The 12,433-nt window shown below is 42.1% G+C and overlaps 1 protein-coding gene across 1 annotated transcript in view; it reads right to left on the reverse strand.

Moving 5' to 3' along the window:
- Nucleotides 1-402, reverse strand: part of CMTM8 (CKLF like MARVEL transmembrane domain containing 8) — a 35,303-nt gene extending 34,901 nt beyond the window's left edge. The window contains exon 1 of the mRNA XM_039550063.1: nt 206-402. Coding sequence (XP_039405997.1) covers nt 206-373 — 168 coding nt within the window. The 5' untranslated portion in view covers nt 374-402. The remainder of the gene's footprint in view (nt 1-205) is intronic.
- Nucleotides 403-12,433: the final 12,031 nt, after the last annotated feature.

Genomic DNA, 12,433 nt, shown 5'->3' on the forward strand with positions numbered 1-12,433 from the left:
CGGGAGGTTTGTGCCCCCGCCGTAGAGCCGCCCTTGCCTCCCTGGGCTCGTCCTTTCCCCGCACTTCACCTGCGGGGACGGACCCTCCGCGGCCGCACCGGGTGATGCACTGAGGGGGAACACCCCAATCCCTTACCCCAGCGGTGGCCGTGTGCCCGGCCGAGGCTCCCCCGCCCCTCCGCGCCCCCCGCCCCGAGTCACTCACGATCTCGGTCACCATGAGGAGCCCGGGCACGGTGCGCAGGAACTCCCTGTCGTAGGCGAGAGTGCTGGAGCTGGCCGACAGGTTGGCGGTGAAGGAGCTGCTGGTGGTGGTGACGGTGTGCGAGCGCGGGCGCGGCGGCTGCTCCTGAGGCGGCACGGGCGGCTCCATGGCCGGCGCGCCGGGGCTGCCGCCGGACGGCCGGCGGGAAGGCACCGCCGCTCGCCGCTTTGTGTGGCCCCGGCGCCGCGGGCAGCCCCCGCCTGGGCGCGGGGGAGGAGGAGGGTGCTCGGCGCCCGGCCCCGGGAGGGGAGGCGGGTCCGCAGCCGGGCCGCCCGCCCCGCAGACCGCCCAGCTCTCCCGACGCTGCCGCGGGGCGGAACCCGGCGCTGGTGGTGCGGGGCGTCCCGAGCACTAGGGAAGGAGGGTCAAAGCGGGCCCCCTCTGAAAACCATCTCCTGACCTCCCGGACTATTATACACTTGGGATCCCGTCTGCTTCCAGTACAGCCGAGAAGCCAAGCTGAGCCACCGTTCTCTGTGCTACAACCCCATGGGCGAGCACGGTTTGGAAGGTCCATGCGCCTGCCGTCACCGTCCCTTCAGACTGTCACCCCTGGCTCCTTGGGCAGCAAACGCTGGCAGGAGCAGTGCTGGTGGCTGTCCCCACTGGCTGCCATCGCTCGGGAGAGGAACCACCGCAAAGGGCCGCGGGCAAGGAACGAGTCTAGGAGATAACACAGCACTCTCAGAACTGGAAATGGGGGTTTTGCTGGGGTCTGCCAAATAACCAAGAGACTGAACAATACAAAATACTTTTAAAAGCCATAAAAATTACTGGAAATGTAAAGTATGAAGTCATGGTTGACCTACTACCTGACAATGTTGAACTGTTCCTTAAGCTATATTTTTTAGTACTCCAGTCTGAAAAGACATATTTTTTAAAAAGCCCGAACGTTTCTGGATCATTTAAGAGCTTCCAAAAAGGTCTTCCATCCCACAAAAACTATGGGGTTTCAACAATACGCGAGCAGGTTATAGTTATTTTCAACGTTCAGGAACTCTAATTAGCAAAGGATTTGCATGTGGCAGTTCAGTAAAAATGAAGTGTTTTCCACATGTCTGGTAGCTATTGTCCTTGAATTGTTTACTGCTGCTCTCCTACTGGATAACAAAGGCTCGATTTGTGGTATTACCTTCCAGCAAGGGATTGAAGCAGCTGGGGAGGGAGGAGGAGGAGGATGGGAGAGTTTCTCCCAGAAATACAGGAAACATGAGTTACCCAAAGGAACTGTTCTTGTGCATTACTGTGCCTCCCCTCACAGTGTGTGTCACAGTACAGGCTCCATGGGCTTCTTGGAATGTGTGTCTTGGCTCAGGCTCTGTGGAGCCTCCGTGCCCTCTAAGCTCTGATTATGAGAAGAAGTGAATTCTGATTAGGGAAAAGATATGCAATTTGGTGAAGGCTTTCAGTGTAAATGTTTTAGACACTGGTGATTTTTTTATTTAAGATGGCAGAAGAAATGTGGCAGAGTTTTGCAAGCATGAACTGCAGGTCATCAGAACACGATGCCAGCCACTCGACATGATGATAAGATATACAGATAGCATCTTTTTTTTTTTTTTTTGGTGAGGAAAAAAAGACCATTAGTAAACCACACACTCAAACCGCTTAACACAACTTCTTAACCATGAAACAAGGAATTTTACACTTTTTGACAAATAATTTTTTTGGAGACATTAACAGCATTCTGTACTTTTTGTGTTCCTGTTGTATCCCTTTCTATTAAATAAGAGTTGATATTTTGAAGGAACAGAACACACCTGTGCACTGGTCTGTTTAGAGGCCTGCTTCAACTGGCTTGCAAATAAAAAGTGCTTTATCTGATTGTTCAGCACTGCCAAGGTTCCTTCCAATGCCAGAGCTACTTTGCCATGCCCCTGCTGCTGTTTGTGAGGACCCATTGTAACAGCATCGATTTTCCCCTCTGACAGATTCCTGTCTTTTCAGTTTTCCACCTAGAAGATCAGTAAGTAAAAGTGAGGAAATGTGGGGCTAAAATTCATGCCACTAGCAAAATTAACACTAATTTCAAAGTTGTTTGAGCCATTCACATCACTTCCCTTCTGAGAGCTGATTTATTTTACACTGGATGCTTATTCTCACCATGTTTCCAGGATGTTATTCGGTGGTCACAGTGTTCATGCATAATTCTAAAACTCTTAATTTATTTTGCTCCCAAAACTCTTAAGGGTCAGTGTTGGTTTTCTGTCAACCATCAGAATAAGAGCAATAAATTCCTTTGCTTTTGGTCTGCACATCTGTTGTTTGAGCATCCCAGCTCCTGTAAGGGAAAAAGAAAAGTAAAATAAAAACACAGATAGGGAACCAATTGTTTTCTGCTTCAACTATATTAATATATTGTCAGCTTTCAATGTCTGTTCTAGAGGTCTAGTATCATGATTAATTCAACAAGAATTGGAGGGCTACACTTGTGGGCAATTTCTCTGTACACTGGCTGCCATTCTGACTTCCCTAGTTAGCATATTTTTCTCCAGCAAACCTGTTCAAAGAATGAGTTTCACTAAAAAATGAGTAAACACTCCAGAAGCTTTTCTGTATCTGATATTCCTGGAAGCAAATTTCATTCTTTAACTTGACAACATAATACTTGACATTTTGAATGTTAATTATGAGGCTCTAATTTTTTTGTTTTGCATCCTTGCACTGAGGGCTAGAACTGGAAAGCCTTCAGGGACCAGCTGAGCCTAGCTAGATTTTTTACACGTAGATAGCATCAGAAAGAAAATAATTGAATGCTTCTGCTTGAACAATCAACCTTTTATTACAGAACTACCAAGAGAGAATAAGGTGGCCCATTTTCTGTATTTTAAATTAACCTTTCAAGGGAAGGATTGGCAAGGCTTTTAAACACCAGTCAAGATTGTAACCTCTTGTTTGTCAACTACTATAAGGAAGTAAATTCTGATTAGGAAAAATATGCAATTATGTGAAGCCTTTCAATGTAAATGTTTTAGAAAAAGCAGAATAGTGGATACAAGTATTATCAGGTTTCTCAGTAAAGGGATTATTCCTGAACGTCTCAATATCTAATTAACAGATTCTTCCATTTAAGCTGTTTTTATTCTCAAATCCTGAGGTATCAACATTTTTGACATTACTGATTGAGCTCTCTAGAACTACTTTCTCAGCAACAATCTGGCCAGCTGGAAGTGCTAATTAAAGTAGACTCACAGGCCCAAGGAGTGGAGCTCACTGGAATTTCCTGAACTCTTTTTCTGGTTTTCAAATACAGCTTCCCTCCTCCTTTCCAAATCCTAGAATTTTTGAATGTCAAACTTACTCAGACTTTTTTTAGGTAAGTGAAACACATTAACATATAAAAGATGATTGAGTTTTTTCAGTGGTTATCAGCAGGTTTCAGTCCAAACAACAAACTTTCTGTATTTAAACCACCTAGAAGTGAACTAAGAAAGATAAGGGAACTTATTATGAAGAGAGCAGGAAAGGAACTGTACTTTCCGTGAAACCCAGGTCTCACACAAGGAACGGGGATTCATGTCGGATGTCCAGGACAAATATTCTCACCCTTGACATCCTACTGTGCTAATCTGAGGATGAGGTATTTTTAGTTAGCATTAAATCAAGAAATGATTGGAAATTTCCTAATGGCTTTTCAGAATTAGCAAAGTGTAGGCTTTGAGCTACAAGTGTATTCAAGTAAATAATAACATATTTTACTCTTCGGCAGCTTACAACCATATGGAAAAGCTGATTTATTTTAACCCAAACCAGAAATACTTGATTTGTACTTTGGTAGTGACATGTGCCATAGGCACATGATCAATCAAGGAAAATGTCTCTGTGATGGAATCCGTATTTTACGAAGTAAAGATGGTTTTCATGTCTGAGATACTTGGATCCTCTAATGTTGCTGCAACAGAGAGAGAATAGATGAGAGGCCCATATTATCAAAATGGCCATTATTTGGCAAATCTATAGAGGATCTATGTTTGTACGTGGGGTTACTGAACACAAGGCTTGTTTGGTTTTGCAGCTTGGGCACCCCAAAATTAATGAACATAAAATCAATACCAATTCAAACAACAGTCCAAGTAATGACAACAGCGCATGGGATTTTATCATCAGATGCTTGTTACTACCCTAATGCTGGAAAATGCAGGATTTAGCTGCTATGTTCTGTACTCCTTTTCTCACAAATATTTCTTTCTTTACATGAACTTTACTTGAATTATGCAGACAAAGTCCTAAATGTAGACACACAGTCATACACAACATACAGTTTTTACCTGCCAAAAAGCTGTCTTAGAACATATCCTGCCATACAGATAATTAACTCTGTGCTGGGAACAGTAATATACTGACTTTTAGATTTTATTTTTCAGTTTTGAAACCCATGACACTAAGTAAACTGTGTGGTGATAGAGACTGTGCTAAGAAAAGAAATCACAAAGTACATAAGCCATGTATTTTCTTTGCATTAAGCTTTCACCAGCTGTTTTATCTGCTCTGGGAATCTAAAGATCCCTCCCAGCCCTGAAACACAACTATGTCACAGATACTGTGCTGAGGAAGAATTGCTTACTTCTTCCAGAGTTGACTTGTACTTGGAACACACTGTCCCTGCACGCTGCATATATATGCTGAATGTCAGGGCAGAGAGCACATCTTTAGATTAGAAAGAGTTTGTCGTGATTAGTGTGAAGTCTATTTAAAAATCTTCTCAGAATGGGAGTTGTGGTTTTCATACTTAGGGGCCAGGGACCTCAGCTCTGTAGCGCACCTGCAAGAGCATGTCTGCATTGTATTTCCCAGGCTGTATCCCAGCTGCCCTCAGCTGTCCTGCTCTCCAGCGAGCCTGCAAGCACAGCTCCAAGCACAGCTGGTGGCTGTGCCTTCTCACACCTGCAAATCAGAGGCCACCCGAATACTCAAGAGCGGCTGGTGTCATGTTGTGTGAGGAAGGAGCTTATTCTACCCCTGAGCATGTCCAGGCAGGCTGGCCCTGAGGCACACTCATAAATACTTTCATTAGGGTCAGCAGTCCACCATAGACCTTTAAATATTATTATAGAACAAACACATGCTAGTGATTACATCCTTGAGAATATAAACATTTCCACTGAAGACACATACATTTTCTACTTGCTAAGGGTGGTGCTTGCCTAAGTGTTTATGTAAATTGCAGCAGGTAATGTTTACACAGCACCCAAGCCCAGTGCAAAACAGCTGGAGGAAAATATAACCTTCAACAATTGTCAATGCCATATTTGTTTTTAGATAATTAATGAAAGACTGTACAATCCTATCGGGATTTCATCACAGCACCATCCAAGTTTAAGGAGAGAATTCACAGCCAACTCAGTTAGGTTGCAGGCTTAAATAAAATAATAAACAGTCAGCTATGTTGGTACAATACCCTGACACAGGCCTGAGACTTAAAGTGTGCCTTATATTATCCCAAATTATGAGGAGGCGACTTGGGCTTGCTGTGTGTATATACACTGAGAGAAGACATGGCTGGCAGGTAAAAACCTAACCAAATACTACGGCTAAAAGCTGAAACTAGACAAACTCAGACTGAAAATAAATAAAGTGGTTTTGTTGCTGGGGTTTTTTGAATTTATTTTTTTAACACAGCACGATGAGCTGTTTCAAGGATTTATTAAATAAAACAGTAAACTCTCCATCATTTTAAATCTATAATTCAAAGCTATAGGTTTATTTAAGATGTACTCTTTGCCAGACTTACACTGACAAATTTTGTGGTCTTTATTATACAGAACATGACAAAAGATGACCCAAATGATTTAAGAAACCACAGAAATTAATTCCAAGTATTTCCATGAAGTGACAGTCTTGTTAACACCCTAATCACCCAGCTGTACAGTACACATGCAGTACCAGTGCCTGACACATCTCCTGGAGTGGCAGCAGAATAAAGGATCTCATGATTCTCTCTATGTCTGGACAATGAAAACTGGTAATGAAAGTGCTGTACAGGGAGAATCAATTTTATGCAGATGGGCTGCAAGGTTTAAGGGTAGAAAAATTCTCATGCAGAGAAAGTTAAAAAGCCAGTGGGTTGACTGCAGGATCTGCTGAGAAAGGTGCCAGCTGACTGGGATGAGGTGCCAGAGCGTACATGCTCTGTTGTAGGGGGCTGAAGCGCAGGAGAAGAGAACTGTGAGCCTGGCAGGGCGCTGACTTAAGTCTTGGGGAACACAACAGTGGAAGGAGAAGGCAGAGAAGTGCAGGCTGATGTTTTACTGCTCCTCAAACTGGTTGGCACAGCCTTTCTGTTAGTATGGAATAAGGACATTTGACATCTACCCTTTAAGAGAAGGAGAGGAAATGTTAGCGGAGGACCACAGTGCACCACATAGTGGCCTGAAATCTCCAAGCAGCTGAGCAATATGGTATTGGTATTTTCAATTTAGCAGTTTATCTTTGCAACTAGACAAGTGTCAAAAGACTTCTGTGTAACAAAGAGCAAAATGACCCTGATGTTTGTATTCACAGAGCAGTCTTGGCCCTGAAACAAGACAAAACCAAAGAAACAATTCTCTAGTACAAAACACAGTCAAGTTCAAGTCAAAGCAGGACAAAGATGTGCAGGCACCAGTGTTTTAGGATATATAGAATACTGCTCATGACTGTAAATCATTGGATGCTTTCATAGCATTAGCATTACAGATATGCAAAGAACTAGCATGCAAAGCTCCTGGTAACAGGAAGGTCTTGTGTCAGCACATGAAAAAACAGCTTCAGTGATGCAAGGCTCTTAGTGCATCCTCCAGTTCTAGTTTCCCAAAATCATCCTTTGCAAGAGAAACAGGAGTTTGACGAAACAGGAGAGAGAATGTTTCTGTTAGGACTGCATGTATTTACAGGGAACAGAGTGTGTTTTCTGCTGCTGGCCTAGCAAAACCTGCTGGGATTTTTAAATTAATCAGAAAGCCAAATTTAGTTAAATTTCTCAATTCACTTAGTCTTCTATGAAAATTGCAGGCTTTGGGCTGTGTGAGAACGGTGCATGGTGTGAGACTATAGAACAGTCAGGGGGTGGATGATGGGGTGCCTTTTGGAGGGATTGGGATTTCCTCAGAACAAAGGCTTATTCCATTTATTCCATGTCTTGAGAAAGCTTATCCTGTCAAGTCATTTATCACCCTGCTAACTAGCTACTGAGCATGGATAATGCTTCTTCCTTAGATCAGTGAGGGAAAAGAGAATTTCAGAAGAAAGGAAGGTTTTCATTTGGGGATTTTAGGAGACTGGGAGAAGAGCCGATAGGAGTTAGGATATCTAAGCTCTTTGAACAATGAGAAAATCATACCAGGAAGGATTTTTCTAACAGCTCATAGTGCAGCTAAAATAGTCTTTCTGCTCAGGGTATCCTAGGTATTTAAATTATGTGAATTGGCACAGCCCTTTGGCTTGCAGTACTGGATTTGGAATAAGTAGAGGATGCTCTGTGATGGATGTGGCTCTAATTACTGATATTGAGGTGAATGAAGTCCATCATATATTTGCAAATACCTGGCTTAATGCTAACTATAAGACAATTATGATGTGAGATTTGTAATTATACAGATGTTCCCATACATCCCTACAATGAAAAAGCTTTGTTTCCTATGAACTGTGAGGTTGGCTCACCTTAATGTTCAAGAAAAGTTCAGACTCCATTGGTTGTGCTGGCTGCAGTGGGGGTATTTGTAAGAGCAATCTATTCCATGCAGATTTTTCTACAAAGAGCATATCCTCAGTTAGCACATGTTCTTGGCATTTACAAGAATTTGATACCTTCTGGTAATCTTCCTCTTTGTCATGTTCACCTGGAATTGACTGATCGGTTAAAAGACTATGAAGATGAGGACAGGTAGCGTGATAGCTTAACCTTCATCTCCTCAGCACATCAGAAATCTGATTTTATATATATGTATATATATATATATATATAAATATACATACACACACAGGGACATACAAAAGCATGTCTCATAGATCCAGACAATTATTTAAAGAAAAAAAAGTGGAAAAGTGGTCACTAAATATATCAAATCTGTGATATTACAAGAGCAGTGTGATTCTCTGAATATACCAATCAAATAATTACCCACTTGCCATCCTCACAAAGATTCAGTCAGACGCCCAGGAAACAAGCTGTATCAGTGTGTGCAAATGAAGGTCACGCATTAAACTGCTGGGCTTTCTTTTGAAGTGATGCTATGATTGCTGTTTCAGTGAAGGAGGAATCAGGGAGATAATCATTTCATGATTCATTGTTCCAGCAGGCAGTGCAAGGAAAAATATTGAAGTTAGCAATGATATGTTTAAATCAGGTATTACTTTGATGAAATCTCATTTGCTCCAAGGGAGGTTGAGGTTTGATCTTAGAAAAAATTTCTTCACTGAAAGTGTGGTCACACATTGGATTAAGCTGCCCAGGGAAGTGGTAGAATCACCATCCTTGGAAGTGTTCAAAAAAACATGTGGGTATGGCACTTGGGGACATGGTTTTGTGGTGAAGATGGCAGTGCTGGGTTAACAGGTGAACTCAATGATCTTAGAGGCCTTTTCCAACCTAAATGATGCTAGGATTTCTTGCATGCAAGCATCCTTCTTGTGCTAGAATACTGTTATGGGCTGTGTGAAATCACTAGTGAAGGTCTTCTTGATGCAATTCACAAGTAAGGGAAATATGAGTAAGTGGGTTACTTCAGTTCATCAGTGTTGAAATGCAGGATTTAATGAATTATCTTCATCAATAGCAATGAACACCACTGGGATACCTCAATGTGTATTTCCAGGTATCTATCTAATCAGCAAGATAATTTATAGGTGACATCCTCCAGCCTGCAAAATACTCTCTTGTGTAAAGCAACTCCACGTAAAGGCAACCAGCAGTAAGAAAAGACCACACAGAGTGAAGGATAAAAAATGCTGGTGAAGACACCTCTACAACAAAAACAAGTCTTCCATGATGTGTTTTTATAAGAACACAGAAAGGGAGCCATGAGGATGCATGAAAACTGCCTCACTAGGAGAGGGGAATGGAGGGGTTGCATACCTCAGTCTCCCTCATCTGAGTGTAAGTCATACAGTTCAAGTCCACCTCCAAATTTGGGGAAGAGGCAGGTAGCACTTGAAGCACTGCACCCCCACATACTTGGTCTATATATATCCCTGCCTCGAAAAAAAACCCATTACTTCCCAGTTCTTCATTAATGTAAATGAAAATAATTTTTATAGGATGAGTGACAAAGAGAAGCATAGACTCTCCACGATCGCTACACAGAGAAACTACCTTTACCCTGTGTGTGTGGTAGTGAATCCCCTGACATAAGTTGTTCTAAAAAAGCCACCAATTCCTTATAATCAGTCCAGAATGCTGGACTAAAGCAGAGGCAGTAAGTCATGTTCGTTCAAAGGCAGCACAGAAGATAAAAAATTTGCTGACCCAAACCACCACCAACCCCAGACACTCTGAATCTGTATTAAACTGAAGGTCAGCTATTTCTTGAGATTTGCCTATTGTATTTCAATATATTTTACTAACCATCTCAAGCCAGGTAACTCCTCTGAAAGCAAAATAATCTTTCCAAAGCTCTGTCTAGCTACACAGAGACTTGGAAATAGGGATGCCCAAGAAAACTGCATTGAATAGAGCTAAATCATGTGTTAAGACTAATACTTCAGAACTGAAAGCAGACTTAAAAATTAAACATTTTTCCTGTTCAAAGTGTTGTCTGTGCATGCATTTCCCTTTTTAAAATGTGAATTTAACACACAGAAGCAGGTAGACAGCAAGCAGTCCCAGGGAATGATGTCACTGGTTCCTTAAGGCATGTCCAGCAGGGTCAGCAATCTGAGGAGCTGCCTTCTAACAGTCCAGTTGAAATGTTTTTATCCTGAGTCAAGCAGGCTGCCTTGAATAGTTTAGGTTCCCTGCTTATTCACCATATAACTTCTGTGACAGTGAACCACACTGTCATTTTTAGTGACGCATTCAAGGAGGACTCATGTTAAGCCTGGTTACCTGGTGCAGAGTTCCCAGTCATTATAACATAATGAGTTTTAAGTCAGTCTAGTCCAACTCATTAATTAGCACAAGGTACCTCGAGCTGTGCTTCTCAAGTGTTCCCATTCTGTTTCCTAAAATCTGTCTGTCCATGCACTCTGGGCCTAATTACTGTCCCAACATTAGAGGAACAGAGATGTTCAAACCTCCCAATATTTGCTTACCACTCCTTGGATGCTCCCCTGACCCAGCCCACACGCTGACATGACAAGTTCTATCTAAACACAGTCATTTCACACAAGTGCGTCTTCATAAGTAATGTAACCACATCCACTACTCTTCAATTTAGGATTGATTATAGTAGCAATTAAAAATAAACCCAAACAGATTCCCTTTGTGCTAGGGAAGAAATTGTGGGTACAACATGCAAGTTCTCAGATGGAAGCAACCAGGAAGATTTCTAGCCCACCTATTTTAGATGAATAAAATCACAGCTGGAGTCAGGAGTGTCCCTGGAGTATTCTTGCTCAATTATCTTCATTTAACCTCAACCTCTGGTGGCAACAGGGCAGAGCTGCTGGCAACATTATAATTATTTGGTTTTAAGATCACAAAAACCTTAATAGCCTGGGTTATGGCTACCTTGCCATTACCTAGGGCTCCCACTTGTAGCTCTGAATCAGTAATTGCAAAAGAGAAGGAAGATAATTCCCTCAGAAATTCAGGAAGACTATTTTGAGGAGCTTTGCTTTGAGGGCTTGTCTCTGACTACTTAGTGAGACCTAATCCTGCTTATTTTAGCTGTGAGAAAAATCACAAATGGATGAGGAGGTAACTAACACTTCTGATTACTTCTCACTTAAATACAATATGTGCAGCCCCAAGGAGGCTGCAGCTATTTCTCTTGCCAGCCTTTCTCCTGACCATCATCACATTTTCACGAACTCTCATGATCCCACAGTAAAGTGAGTGAAGTGCATATTTCTTCTGTATAAGTTGTCTAGAACGCATGAACAGCATATTTTTCTCATCTAGGTCTTCCATCTCTTGCTTGTAGAAACAATACATGGAATGGAAAGGGAACTTCAATAGCAATGGTTTTATCTCTATGCATTTTGATAATACCAAGTGTGCTTGTGAAATCTCTCTTCCACTTCAGCAACTGCTAAGTTCTCTGAGGAGACATTTTCCAGGTTTTAGTTTTGAAAGGAATGCTGCTGCACTAAGCTGTTACCATGATGCCATGCCTGGTACAGACTGACAGACAAAAAGGGGCTCCAATCAACTCTCAACAGCTTTGTCTTCACTCTTCCTGTATTTCAGGGCATGTTCTTGCATTACCATCTCTTGCACTGGTTAAAACTCACTTAGGCTCATTCCTTATGTTCCAACAAATGCAATACTTTGCATTCTGTTCCCTCTCTTCTCCACACATAGTACATACAAGTTAACACTTAAAACAATTTACCTGGAGGGTTTGCAGTGCAACCCCATTCCACTCTAATCTGATGGCTTTCAGAAAGCTAATTGTGCCTGCTAGCAAACACCTCTGCTGCTCTAGCCTTGCCCAGCCTTGTCAAGGCAACCACATTGTATTTTGGAAGAAAAGCCACACCTGGAAATTGTCATACCTGGAAACTGCACATTCCTCTGTCAAATGGTTTCAAGGAGCTGAATTACGAGTTTTCAAATGCATCTGTGAATAATGTATAACCATTCATAAGACGGAGATAAAATTTCTGAGGGGGAAAAAATATTTAAGTGAGTATGGTAACTACACCTAAGTGTAGGATACTACGTCTCCAGAGCAGGAATACATTAGAATCAATATAAGCAGCTTTTGTTACAAAGCTTAAGCACTGATGGGTTAAAGATCATTCCTAGCAACCAAGATCTTGGTGTGATCGCCTCCTCTATAGACTTAAAGCAGCCTGAGCAACTGCACCAGGGAACACCACTAATAAAAACTCGAGCTTCTGCTATTTTAAAACAGTCGATATATGAATAAAGATGGGAGTGGCATAAGGATTAAACCCAAGAGTATGAAAGCTTGGAAGACTTTATTCCACCTAACCTCTCTGCTGGGCATCAAACATAAGACAAGGTTAAATGCCCGTGGCAGTATGCAGATCATTTTTTTTCCATGCTGGCTAAAGCTCTGGGAG

Source organism: Corvus cornix, chromosome 2 (assembly GCF_000738735.6).
Source record: "Corvus cornix cornix isolate S_Up_H32 chromosome 2, ASM73873v5, whole genome shotgun sequence".
In the NCBI taxonomy this organism is placed as follows: domain Eukaryota; kingdom Metazoa; phylum Chordata; class Aves; order Passeriformes; family Corvidae; genus Corvus; species Corvus cornix.